The 14,243-nt window shown below is 35.4% G+C and overlaps 1 protein-coding gene across 5 annotated transcripts in view; it reads left to right on the top strand.

The window, feature by feature from the left end:
* LOC138325922 (polypyrimidine tract-binding protein 3-like) overlaps positions 1-14,243 on the top strand; it is a 111,409-nt gene that overhangs the window by 7,867 nt on the left and 89,299 nt on the right. For 3 of the 5 annotated variants that reach the window (XM_069271942.1, XM_069271943.1, XM_069271939.1), the window contains exon 2: positions 11,511-11,538. In XM_069271942.1, the coding sequence (XP_069128043.1) occupies positions 11,511-11,538 (28 nt within the window). Of the gene's footprint in view, positions 1-996; positions 1,123-11,510; positions 11,539-14,243 lie in introns of all 5 variants that reach the window. The other 2 variants (XM_069271948.1, XM_069271936.1) reach the window with 1 other exon arrangement.

Here is a 14,243-nt window from a genome sequence, read left to right as displayed (position 1 = left end):
CATTTCCACCTACTTTTGCTTTGTTATTCATTGGGATATGCCGATATGTTAAATCTATGTTGTAACTATGTCTTAGGTGATATGCTACATCCTTGACAAATGCAAAAATTAAAAAAAGAAATAAACAAGATTGTTGATAATGAATATTTGATGACAGTTTGCTAATTAAAATGATATGGTGAACGCTTTCTTGAGAAAAAACACCAAAAAAAACTTTGATAATGCACAATGCAACTTTACAAGTGAAAACATGTTTGTAGAGATTTAGTGGGACTTTGTATTGATCAATTGCCTGGAAAACTGTGGCCTCTGCTCTGTGTAGATGAGGGTTGATAATAACAACCGTGTCCATAGACTGTATATTGTTTATTGTATCTGCATTAGAATTGATGCACAAAGTTGAGTAGGCTGACTTCTCTCGGTTTGCAAGGTTCAGGCTCAATCAATAAATAAACTTGGGCTTTGTGTATATTTCTGTCTGAAGGTGATTTAAGCCGTTGTAGTAATGTCTTTCTATTTTGTTGTTGAGTTTAATTATGCATCAATAGACCTGATTTCTAAAATCTGAATAGGTGTTTTCCTGTTGTACCTTGTTCCTTTTACTTGTATAGAACATTACATTTTGTTTCCAATATTAAGTCTAATTATTCTCTTACGTCTGGTTTCAATAAGATTATGTTGGACATCAATCTGCAAATGATCAATCAGTTGAAATTTGTATGTTATATTGTTTAAATCAAAACAGATTTAACAAGACTGTATCATGCCCTCGTAAAATTGAAGTTGCAGAAACAAGGTCGTACAGTAACTCCGGCCGAAGGTCAATAGAGAAATGGATGTCATTTCAAAACAACATTTAAAAGAGCAGAATATTGTACACAATATCAGCTCTGTTTTGTGTTCGATTTTCATAGTTTTGCTTTGTTACTTGTTAGAAGAACCAGAAGTTAAATAAGCCATGTTTTGCCCTAGGTTTTCATAGTATTGCCTTTTTAGGAGAGGTCGCCTTGCAGATGCTGCTAAGAGTGTTTCAATGAGCCGAATTCCCCACCTTAAGCGTGTAGTAAGCCAGCTCGAAGCCCTGGCTAATCAGGCCCTGGCTGAAGAGAAGCTGAGGTACAGGTAGGCTACACTCCGTTATACCTGGCAGTGTTGGTTGTTGTGCCAGACAGGGACTGTTGGATAATGTTACATTTTGTTTGCTGATTTATACCAGTTTTATGAAGGTGCTATTTTTGCAAGTCTTTAATTTTGCCTTGCAGACATTCAAAATTTTACAAGAGACAAGCTTCATAAAACCAAATACGAAATCAATGTACATGTATCATTGTTAGTTATATATATCACATAGCATAAAAACAATTAATGTTTACCGGAAAATACAAAAGAAAAAGATCCATCTTCTATATACCTTAAGTGGTGTAATTATTCAACGATAAATTCACAGAAAATTTATGCTCTGCAAATGTAATGGAAACTTATTTCAAAAGTAACATATATATCAAAGTTTGATAATATTAAAAACTTCATTAGACAATACTGGTGTGAGGTCAAATTTTGTGATAAAAAATAATTAGCTGATATGTTTGAAAACATTACTGTTGAAAGTGTGCATGCATGGTGAATTGATGTTTGTTATCTTCTAAATGTTCTGGAAGTAATGTTTATTTATTCTGTTTCTGTACTTGTTTATATTTTTCATTTGAACTTTTTGTTTTCTTTAGTTGTTGCATATGCTGTGTCTTTCTTATATATATAGTCACTTGAAATGAAAAGTCTTCTTCTCAACTCCCAGATATGATAAAATGAAAAATCTGTATGTATATAGGCATGAGGATAGAATGTGTTATCCTATGATTTTTACCAGGTTTGATTGATGTAATGCTCAAATTGTATTATTTCCTATAGAAAATGTATAGTTAAACTCCTCAGTTGAAACCCTGAGTTTCCCAGGGTCATGAAAAATTTATTTTATCAGGTACTTTCAGACATTCTTAAAAAGTAAAGGAATGTTAGTCATATCAAACTCCAGGGGCTTTATTCAGGCAGGGCCAAGAGGGGTCTAATTTACTGAAGATTAAAAAAACCATTTCCTTTCAAATCCTACATGTGGTTAATTGAAAAACTTTTTACATATTGATGGATATTGATATCCTTTACGATGATTGTGAATGAATGACTTTCTTCTTGCAGGACGGGTCAAGTTGTATAGTTTATATGAGAAAAGATTGTTGAGCATTTTTTGTGTATTTGCCATCAGAAATGAACAAACTTGGTGAAAGTTATGGGTATGGACTGAACTAGAAAATAACCAGGAAATCCTTATGATGAAAGTGGAAATCTTTTGTGTCATGTTGAATGATATATTTTGTAGAAATAAAGTTGAAATCCTAAGGTGTGACGGTGCTGCATCTGAATATTATAGAGGAAATCAGTGTGTTATCATTCTGAAGCCTGTAATCAGAGGTTTAGGGACAGTCTGATTATAACTATAGTGTTATGTTACGGAGGATATGTAATTAGGAGATAAGAGGAAATCCTTGAAATTATTATTAGGATGAAATTCTGCGATAAAGGAGGAAATGTGAAGACGCTGAAGTCATCGACTTGTTATGTCTTTGGTAGCACACAGCTTTGGTGTTATATGGACAATGATACACAAATTGAAGTGATTAGGCTGGTATGCTGGTATGTTGTATACCAATAATGTCTGAAGTATCAACCGTGACAAGGTAGAGGAATAACGTCTGACGTATCAGCCGTGACATCATAGAGGTTTAGAGTATAGGATAACAAATTACCCTGTCCTACACTGTGGTACAGCTGTTTGTACTTTTCAGGTGATGACGGCAGATGTCTGCTATAAAAGTGATAGTATCATAGCCACCCATCCACAGTACATAATGATGTGCATCAATTCTCGACACAGTTAATAGGTAATCAATAAGGACGTCTCCACAAGTATTGAAATAATAATGTCTGTCTCCCACAGTTGATTGATTTCCATCTGAACTGTAGAAATTATACCACTTGTAAATTGTGTGTTTTTTTTAGCTATTTCGAATAATAAGCAATGTTATTTGATAGCAACCTGTATACAATTACTAAATGCTGTCATTTTCTTGTTACTGCAGTATTTCTAACTTTAAAAATGTAATCCTAGAAGTTTACATACATAGGTCTTTATATGTAAATTCGGTTACATTTGAATAGTTTTGGTTTAATCTAGTTGGTAATTTAAACTTTATTTGCATTTGCATATCTCATATTACATATACATATCAATGCATACCAATGGCTGCATTTAAACTTTCTGGTTTATCATCTTCAGATGTAATTGTCTATCAAATTACTTCTCATTCTTCTGTCCTGAAGTCCATAAATCATTCTCAAATGCTTTTCATTTAGTCCCTTTTGTATTTTGTGATTGGTATGAAATTGGACACTTGCTTTCTTGAATATAAAATAAAAATAACTACTGAAAGACCTAACAATGCATCTGTTGCTTGCTAGGGTGAACATCAAGCTATCAGGTTTGTTCATGTGAATGACCTTGATCTCTTTCAAGGTTAAAGTTGTTAAATAGATTGAAATAAGGATTCAAGAGAGATGAGAGGTGATACAGGGTCTATAACTAAACATGAAGGACTATCTAGTTTGTTCTAATGATTGACCTTGATCTTCATTCAAGATTAGTCAGTGGTCAAACAGGCTAAAATCATTTAAATGACATATAGGTATAAAATATGAAGAGGCCTAAAGACCTGATGTTTGCAGGCCTCAAGCATGCATGTGTGAAGTGTTACCAAATTTATTAGAATGAAGAAGAACGACCTTCACTCAAGGTTGCAAGAGTAAAATATTTCTTAAATTATCAAATGACTTCTCGTCACCAACCAAGGAATCCAGAGGCCCATTTACATGAGACAGAACTTCATTCATTGCCACCTGAGTTAAATATTGTTAAAATCTTTTGAACAGTTATTTTTAGGCCTTTAGAGAACGGGATCACCAGGTAGTTGTCAATTCTTTGTGTTGTTGGGGTGAACCACAATATTACTGTCACTGTTGCGGTGAACCATGATATTACTGTCACTGCAGTCTCTATACAGTTATATTACACACATCCCTGTGTTGCCTGACACTGTGGAAAGTGCTTTTTCTGAAACATTTATTGCCAATTTTTAGTCTTAGCCTATACATGTCTGTCTTGCTGAATTATTGAGAAGTCATTTTGTTGTAATTTATCGTTTTAAGTGTGCAGTACCAGGGGGATTGCATGGTGATGTCATAGTGTTAGACAGATTATTATTTCATCACCTGTACTGGTGTAACCTCTGTTTTGTTGTGTTGTCAGGAGAAACCATGAATTTGATACCACAAAGCATGATTCAATGTAGAGCAATCAATTTCAGTAGTGTTTTATAATGGGAAGAAAATTATGACTTGTTCTGAAAAGTCAATGGATTTAAGTTAAATGTAAATATATTGACCTAGAATAAAACAAGCTGAGATAATCAAAATCATATTAATATTACTCCTTCATCTGTCTATACAAAATTTGATATTAATGCACACAACCAAAATTCAAATCTACTTTAGAAATAAAAATCAACTGTTTTAGGGAAAATGTGGTAACTTTTACTGCATTTTTGCAACATTCTTGTAGGGTTGTATTTCAAGTGGTACTGAGTGAAGTTAGAAGGGCAGGAGAGAGCAAATAAAAGGAGTTTGTGGTTGAGATGACCAGGCCCACACATGAAGTCATTAAGTCCTCAGTGGGACAGGGGCATTTAGAAGAGTAGTGTGTGAGGACTAACTGGACAATGGTGTGGATGTATGGTCCATTTAGTATAATTCATTGATCTGGTCAATCTTGGTCCTGAGACCATGAAATGCTAATTGAATGACTTCAAATTTTTAAATGAGAACCAAAGCAGCCAAGACTGATTCTACTATCATTTTATGGCCACTTATTATATAAATGGGAGGCACCATACCCTCTCTTTATGGGCCCAACCTTAAATTGTCAGATTGATTTTAAAACTCCCAACAGATTGTCTGCAATCTGTAACTTTTTCTGTGAAAAAAAGATTGTAATCAAATTGTGGCAAGTTTTTACGTAAGTTGTTTAGAGAAGAAAAAAAATTAATTTAACAGTCCTTTCTTGAAAGTGTCCAAAACTTCGCTGAGTACTATATAAGGCACAGAATAAAAGTAAAGTGAACATAAAACATAAAAATATTTATGTAAAGTATTACTTTTCAATTGAATGAGAAAACATGGTCAAGAAAATAGACCCTCCTAAAAATTCCCAATCCAATTTCCAAGGGTATCTAATTAACGTGGTTGATCAGAATTTTGTCAGCCAATTTTTAGCCTACCATCATGATCATCATCAGATAGGGGACTATCACATTCTTTCAATGGTGGAATCCAAGAACTTTCTGGGATCTCTGGTATTACTAGCTATATATATATAAATTATCTGCCCTTAGTTTGAAAGTAAGAATCAGACATATTTAGAGACAAAATGATCTTGAACAAAGTGACAATTTCACTACCTAGCTTTTCTAGAGACTGATGATCATGGTCAGTCTATAGGAGATTTCAGAAAAGATGGCGTGACGTCACAGAAAGTTTACATCCGGGTCCTCAAAGGTACAAACACAGTATGGCGACTGATGAAAACAATAACAGATACGTACATCCCTGCTTCATAATCGATACTTTGACAAAAGTTTACACTTTCATACTTGCAAATTCTGATTTTGAAATGGGTCTTATTGTTTCACAGGTTACGGATGTTAACATTTTTATATTTTCATTTGTTTATTGCTAAATATAACAAGTGTAGATTTAGTGTCGAAGCCACCTATCGAAGCGCTGCCGGGCCATCACACGTACCCGATTTTGTTCATACGTATAAATTGAGGTTGTGAAAAAAGTGTTTATGAATAAATGATTTATTTCAATGTATCATGTTTCTGTTAAAAATGAAAATGCTGTTCACAACACGATATGATATAAACAAAACGTGAACCACCTGACCAGACCACAGCCGCTCGTGTATGGCTTCATCGCTGGTAGATCACCGCAGGCCAAAGCATTGTTGGGGAAATAAATCATATGAATGATTACCAACACTTTTATCTCAAAAGGTACTTGTTTAAGATATATATATTTCGTTATTTAATATGTACATGTTGTTTTAATGGAATGCCCTTGTATCAACTAGTTACACGTACACGTATGGCTGCCGGTCTCGAAAAATAATATATGGTGAAATCGTTCAGTTTTCATGCTGCATATTTCATTTTTGATATTTCATTTTCAGCCGCTTTTATGCCATGGACTGCTGTGTTAAGTTTCCAATTGAAATGGTATTAATTTTATATAATTTGAATACATATTAGGTAGACTTCATTTAAATTGATATAAATTACAGATCGTAGTACTGTACGTAAATACCGACCAGGATACATTGCGCACGGCTTCGAGAATCCTAAATACTCAAAGTTTTGTTTAAAAATATGATATAATGAACCTACAAACTGACTCATTTGTATGTTATAAACTAAATCCCAAAATTGATGACAAAAATATTAACCAGAATACGTAATTTTATGACACTGAAAACGGACGGTTCTCGGTTGTACTGTAATGGCTGCCGTGGGCTTGGGGGTAATCTACAAAAGCAAATGTTTAATTTTGTACTAATCACACATCGTAAGGTGTTTTATCAAGAAAACCTTCGAAAACAGTAATTGCTTTTAATTATATTTTGGGGGACTTTGAATTTAATTTGTAATTTCAAGTTGATATTTGCAATATATCTGACAATGTTTATACGTAATGGCGACCGTGTTTTCTCGTGGCGGTCGAAAATGGAGTATAAACAGAGTAAAATATATGAATACCATATGCTTAAAATTGTAAATTATTGTAAAATATTTTTATTTACACTTTTCGAAATGTAAATAATGCAATAGTTCTCGGATTGCCGTACTATTTATTACAATAAAATGTAAACAAACATCGCAAGCGGCTGTGTTCCCTCAATGTTTATGTGTACAGATATAGGAGTTGTACCTTTGAGCGCCCGGATGTACCTTTGTGTGACGTCATCGCCATCTTTTCTGAAATCTCCTATAGTCTGGCAGTTTGTAAAGAAGTAAAGGAAAAGAAATAGAGATGAGGTACATGGGAACATCAGGACTTGATGATATCAAGTTTGTCAAATATAATAGTGGGACTGGGCATATTTATAATATTTACATTTTCACTGCAGTCCCACTACAGTCCCACTATGTAACCTTACCAAATGCAGTTGGCAGCCATATAGACAATGAACATCAAGCGCTTATTATGACGTCATTATCATTTATATCAGAAATTGAAATATTACCCTGGGTAATTCTCTATTGATGACTACGTGTCCTTTATAGTTTGTTGATGAGATTAACCAGTTATTTCATGAATAACAACACAATTCTTAACTGATGGTTCTGATCTTTCATAAGGCACCAGAGATCAGTGCTGTGGTGTGGCCATGAGGCTTTCAGTCACCTCCTAGGGTCAGCCAGATAGGGTTTTATAAATTCTCTGTATTTCTCTGTCGTTAAAATGAATTTCTGATCTATTCAGACACAATAGCCTTGAGGACAGAATATTATATCCTGTTTGCAGACACATTTACATATAATCTTTATATCTAGTGTGACATACACCTCCTTTCTGGTGAAAGTGAAGGTTCATTGTAAGAATGAAAATGTTACCATCCTGTTGGGTGATCGGGTAATGTAGTGGTTAAGCCACTTGCCCTTCACCTAGTGGGCTGGGGTTCAATCCCCAGCATGGATGTGAAAAGCTGAGGGGTTTACATGCCTGATCACATACCGTAGGTTTTTGCAGGGAACTCTGATCTGGTTAGCTCCCACTTTTAGACCCCTTGCACACTCACATCTGGGCCATTGTAATTAAGTGTAAGTTGTATAACTTTTTGTTACAATCAGTATTTACAGTTTATTATCGTCCTGTCTTCAAACAAACCAAATTATTCCTTGTTGCAGTTCTAGGACTGGATATATGTAATCATGCTGCTGTAGGACTCGCACCAAATTATTTCTGGTGATGCTCAAGGTGTATTTCATTTCAACAAATTTTATTGACAAAGATGTTACAGGTCAAATGGATTAAATAACAGGCAAAGCCTATATAAATTCTCTCCAATGGTGGCAAAAGTAATAGTTTAAACTTACATCAATTAAAAGGTGTATCAGTAGCTACATTCACATTGTTTCAGGAAGATGAGAAGATTGTCTAGGTGAAATTTTCACACTTCAGACTGTAGGGTTTTGTACACATAGTTGATAATGGTGCTCGGTTTTCCTGGCCCTTGAGGTGTCCACATTCCATAGTGTCTCTTGGGCCCACCAAGGACAGTATAGATCAGATACCAGCGATATGTCTCTGCCATTAAATGAGGTGGATAGGGACCAGACATGATGGTTAGGTCTTGTATTGATATTACAGAAAATAAAAACCTTTTATCTCGATTTCAATGGGTGACAATAGAACATATTGAAATGATTTGTTATTGATCTAAAATCAATATTCTGTATTGATAAATACATCCTATGGCTGGAAACGAGATTTTAAATCTGAGTATGCATTTAATAGTGTATATTATATAGAATTTTCTCAACTATTGTAAAGTGTGCGCAGTGAAGTAATTGATGAAACTATTGCATGTGTACACATGTAAGTGGATATATAATCATTCTGAGTACATCATTATGTAGACGCTCAAGTTGTTGTTTACAAATGAAAGAGACCAACCCATGCTTTGTAGAAAATGTTTAAAAATTTCTGATATAAATCTTAATGTTTTTACCATCGGGCATATATAGGATTGTCCACAGCTGGATTGTATAGGTTTATAATTCTCTACCAACAGTTTCTGTTAAGACAATTTACAATCATCAAAATAGCGTAACATTATTGTGTATAGGTTTAAGTGGCTGCTTGAGTGTCCTAGCCTTGTCTGGGACAGGCGATGGAAACTACCCAATTTTACCTAATAAACACCTTTCTATGTGAAGTGTGCTCTCCATCCATTATCAACATATGAACATCGTTATTTGACATGAAATTTAAAACTTTGAAGATAAAAAACATGTGAAATTGAAAATCATTCTAAGCCTTTACTGGAATAATGATGTTGATATGGAGTGCATTAGAATGTTTTTATGGGATGCGATTGCCAAGTGGTAAAAGACATTTTAACTCATTACCACCTCGGGGTAACGAGAAATGAACATGGGACACTTACCAGATACTGTCAACCATTGATTGTTGGTTTTTTTCTCTGATACTCCGGTTTTCCTCCACCTAAACTTGGCATGTCCTTAAGTGATCTTGTGTTGGCTTGCTGGAAATAGCAAGGAAAAACAAAAACATCTAGAATGGTTGATGGCTAATACAGCCATGTCAAGTGAATGGATACATTTAAATAAGCATCCTCACTCTTTTCTTTTATTTCTTGTAAAACACTTGGGCACTTATTTTGTCAATTACAGTATATTTTATACACTTAACACAAAATGTGTGTTTTACAGGGAAAAGTTTTAATCTAAATTTACTACAGACCGACAAATACCGTACTGTTCTAGATCTGTCCCTCATGTGCTATCTCGTAGGGCGGAGGCACCCAAATGTCTTGGGTTTCCCTCCAATGCTCTATAACATGTATACAAGTTATTATTGACTGAGTCTGTCTGCTGTATATCTTGTTTACATTGCGGTGCAGCACCACAGTATAACTCGTTGTCTAAAGAAATTGATGTTAATCTTGTATTTGCTAAAGAAAAAAAGAGGGAAAAAATGTGTCTCTAAGTCCAAAGTCAATTACTAACTGTAAAATAATTTGAAATGTTTGCTTCTGAATATACTAAGCTCAAAACAGTTGGGTTCCACTTGTTTTCAAAGGTTTTAGCCATTAACTGTAACCTCAAAATTATTTCTCCACAATTTCTTGTGAAAGAAATCTGGTGAAGGCTTGGTGTAATAGTGGGATAAACACGTTGATACAACTGGGATATTGTACTGGGAATATCTTCCATTTTGACCTGACATCACTGACACCTGGTAAATGCTTGTCACTTCTTCAATAGCCTGATAAATAGTTCTATAGGATCGGGATAGAGGTATAAGTGAAAACTTGTTTTGTAATTGGAATTTTACATGGACAAGCCTGAGACTAGTTGTAGTTTGTCCTTGATACAAGCGTGAGTTTCATCGATACCTTTACCAAATCAATGCAGTATAAACAGCTCGTAATGTGCTGTGTACAATTTGTTGGGCTTTCATTTCAAAAGACTGATTGTAGAACTTTTTTTCTCCTCAGTTTTTGCATGAATTCAGTTCATTGCTTTTGGAAGACTGTTAGAATGATTATGTTTAGTGCTATTCTTGGTATGATGAATTCTGCTTGTCATATGATCACTGAAGACTGCACTTACCTTTTAGGTCACTATTGTTAGAAGCTCAGGGCTCGTAGTGACCTTTGTGTATCTATTGTTAGAAGCTCAGGGCTCGTAGTGACCTTTGTGTATCTATTGTTAGAAGCTCAGGGCTCGTAGTGACCTTTGTGTATCTATTGTTAGAAGCTCAGGGCTCGTAGTGACCTTTGAGTATCTATTGTTAGAAGCTCAGAGCTTGTAGTGACCTTTGTGTATCTATTGTTAGAAGCTCAGAGCTTGTAGTGACCTTTGTGTATCTTTGTCAATTGTTGATAAAAAAAGTTCCTGTAAACATATTGACAAATGATTACATGATTGAGTTATTTTAAAAGAGCCCTTTGAACAGTTGTGGTTTTATAAAATGTGTTAAGGCGTAAATTTATTTGATATTTTACAGAATTATTGGCATGCATGGGCTTATAGTTGGGGGGACTGCTGATAACATCTGAAAAGATGAACAAATTTGACTGATGATGACAAATCCATGATCATATGATGATGAAAATGTTTTTTTCTAATACATGTACTAATATCTCATTCCTTCTATTCATTGTTTGTTTGGAGGAAAAAATCTTTTCCTTCCTTGACAAAATCACAAATTTTGTTGTCAAACCTCAAAGGCAAGAACATAAATTAGTCTATAAAATCTTGATTGAATTTGACGGGAACATTATATACTCATATTTTTTTTACCAATTAATGGATATCTTTAGATTTTATAGTCCATAGTAGAATTATAAAGCAGAATGAGAATAAAAGAAATAGAATAAATACCTGGTAACGATAATATTTTGTCACATATCAATTAAATTGTTCTCAACAAGCATATGATATGTTCATGGATGTGTATTTATCAATTATACAACAAGAGGGAAATTTAAAGCTCCATATTTCATGATGTTAGGCAATCAAAATATGATGCATGAACAAGTTCAGTCGTTCAAGTGATATAAATAAACCGAATTATTTTTGTTTGTATCTTTGCAGGGATTCCAGTCTAATGCCAGGCACAAAGGTAAGTGGTGCATGCTATCTTTACATTTAGTCAAACCTGCCATACCGACCACCTCTGTATAAAGACCAACAGCTTAATAAGACCACTTTCTTATAGTCCCCTCCACAATTTGCCCTTTGTATAAAGACCATTAAATGGCTATAAAGACCATTTTTTCTAGGGGAAATAGAGGTAAATCTATAAATCGCTACTTGGTCATGGATTGTAACAATTGGCCAAACATCCTTGGGAAAGGGAACAGAACTGTATAAATTTGGCTCTGACCCCTGGGGCAGGGGGCAGTCCCAATAGGGAAATTTCTGCATGGATTGTAACCAATTGTCTCTCTTACCCCCAGGGCAGGAAGTTTATGTCAATGAACATGGCCTTTGTTCTTGTCCTTGTCTCTTTGTCCATGCAGGTTTGTGATGGTGTCGATGAAGATTCTCCAGGTAAGTACAGTTTGTAGCTTTGATAAAGTTAGGCCGTGTGTTTAAAAAAATATTTCCACAACACTGAGCAGCCATATGAAGCATGACTTGTCAGCTATGAGGAGTAGTCTGATTTTAACAGGAGTTGCTTCCCTTTCCACTGCTGATGGACACTCCTGAGAGCAGCATTGTTTAGGATATAAAGTGGCTGTGTCATATCTGGCCGATGTTCAATAAAACAGTACAGCACAAGCATGAGCTGTTAAGTTTAGGTGTGATCATTGGGGAGCCATGAATATTGACTCGGTGATCAGAATTCTTGTTTAATAGATATCATTATTGTTATCTGTAAATAAACTCCTAGAAATTAAGAGACTTTTTATAAGCAGACTCTTGATCCTGGTAGGTTATGTTAAAACTTCTAATATTGAAGCAGATTGGAGTCTTTTGTAGGAAGCTTATCTACAATAAATATGGGAACCAATCTTGTTAGCAGGAAGAAAGACGTGTTTAGTTACACAATGTCCTCATAGGGTCTTACATTTCAGCATAAAAAGTCTGGGAGGAATTCAAAACAGCCGACAACATGCCAGCTTCTTTGCATACTAAGAGCTGCATTTACTGTTAAAAGGAATATATGTGTGTGTGTTGAGGGTAAAATAAACAAGTTTTCTGGCTGTGTCCTCTGCTTTTTAGCTCACCTGGCCCGAAGGTCATTCTGCATGGATTGTAACCAAATTTGGCCACAAACATCCTTGGGGGAGGGGAACAGAACTTGTATAAATTTTGGCTCTGACCCCCCAGGGGCAGGAGGGGCGGGGCCCAATAGGGGAAATAGAGGTAAATCCTATAAATCGCTACTTGTCCTAGAGTTCTGCATGGATTGTAACCAAAATTAGCCACAAACATCCTTTTTGGAAGGAGAACAGACTTGTTTAAATTTTGGTTCTGATCCCCCAGGGGCAGGAGTGGCGGGGCCCAAAAGGTGAAATAGAGGTAAATCCTTTAAATCGCTACTAGTCATAGAGTGTTGAATGGAATGAAACTAAATTTGGCCACAAACATCCTTGGGGGAAGGGGAACAGAACTTGTATAAATTTTGGCTCTGGTCCCCCGGGGGCAGGAGGGCCGGGGCCCAATAGGGGAAATAGAGGTAAATCCTTTAAATCGCTACTAGTCATAGAGTTCTGAATGGAATGTAACCAAATTTGGCCACAAACATCCCTGGGGGAAGGGGAACAGAACTTGTATAAATTTTGGCTCTGGTTCCCCAGGGGCAGGAGGGGCGGGGCCCAATAGGGGAAATAGAGGTAAATCCTTTAAATCGCTACTAGTCATAGAGTTCTACATGGATTGTAACCAAATTCGGCCACAAACATCCTTTTGGGAAGGGGAACAGAACTTGTATAAATTTTGGCCCTGACCTCCTGGGGGCAGGAGGGATGGGGCCCAATAGGGGATTTAGAGGTTAATATTAAAATTCCTTCAGAAAAGAAACAATGAACTTGTATTCAGAACATTACTTGGCATTACAAACCAGGTGAGCGACACAGGCCCTCGGGGCCTCTTGTTTTAAAAACTACATTTGAGTTACCGCTAGGGAAAGAGAATATTTTGCTTTTTGTCAAAAATCTTGAAAACAAAGTTCACAAGAATACAGGTTCATATGTCATGTCTGTATGGATATCCAGAATCAACCAGTGATTGATTCTGGAGTTGGTAAGTAGTGGGAGATAAATTATCTGAGATTGATTCTGCAGTTGGTAAGTAGTGGGAGATTAATTATCTAGGAAGTCTTGTAAATTATTTTGGAATTTATGTATAGCAGATTTGGTCAATATGTTTGTAAAAATCCTAGTATAGATAGATTTGCTGGGAATATAAACACATCTCAGCTGTTTAAGTATAAACAAATACAAAACGATGTAACTTGCTGCAAATTCTTTTGCAGATGTTTACATTCAGAATCTAAATATCTGTCTTGACTTGGCAAGTACGATTTGAAATGACACGAGACTGGCAATAAAGTGTCATTTCACTTTTACAATATCATTTCAGAATGTAAACCTATAACTTTTAACTTGTCTAAACGGGATGTCACTGGAACCAGCACATTTGGTCAGTATTGAAAAGTTTACAGATTGTACAGGTTTTAATTACTATAAGTTAATTAGGAAAACAGACCAAATACCATATCGTTATGCTGAAAATGGGAATACACAGGGATCAGGATTATAGACAAGGGTCGGTTTTGATAAGTTATACTTTGCAATCCTGGATAATCTAGCAGAACTT

Source organism: Argopecten irradians, chromosome 6, assembly GCF_041381155.1.
Source record: "Argopecten irradians isolate NY chromosome 6, Ai_NY, whole genome shotgun sequence".
NCBI lineage: Eukaryota > Metazoa > Mollusca > Bivalvia > Pectinida > Pectinidae > Argopecten > Argopecten irradians.
Note: the sequence above shows the minus strand (reverse complement) of the source record. Positions and strands in the feature narration are given on the sequence as shown.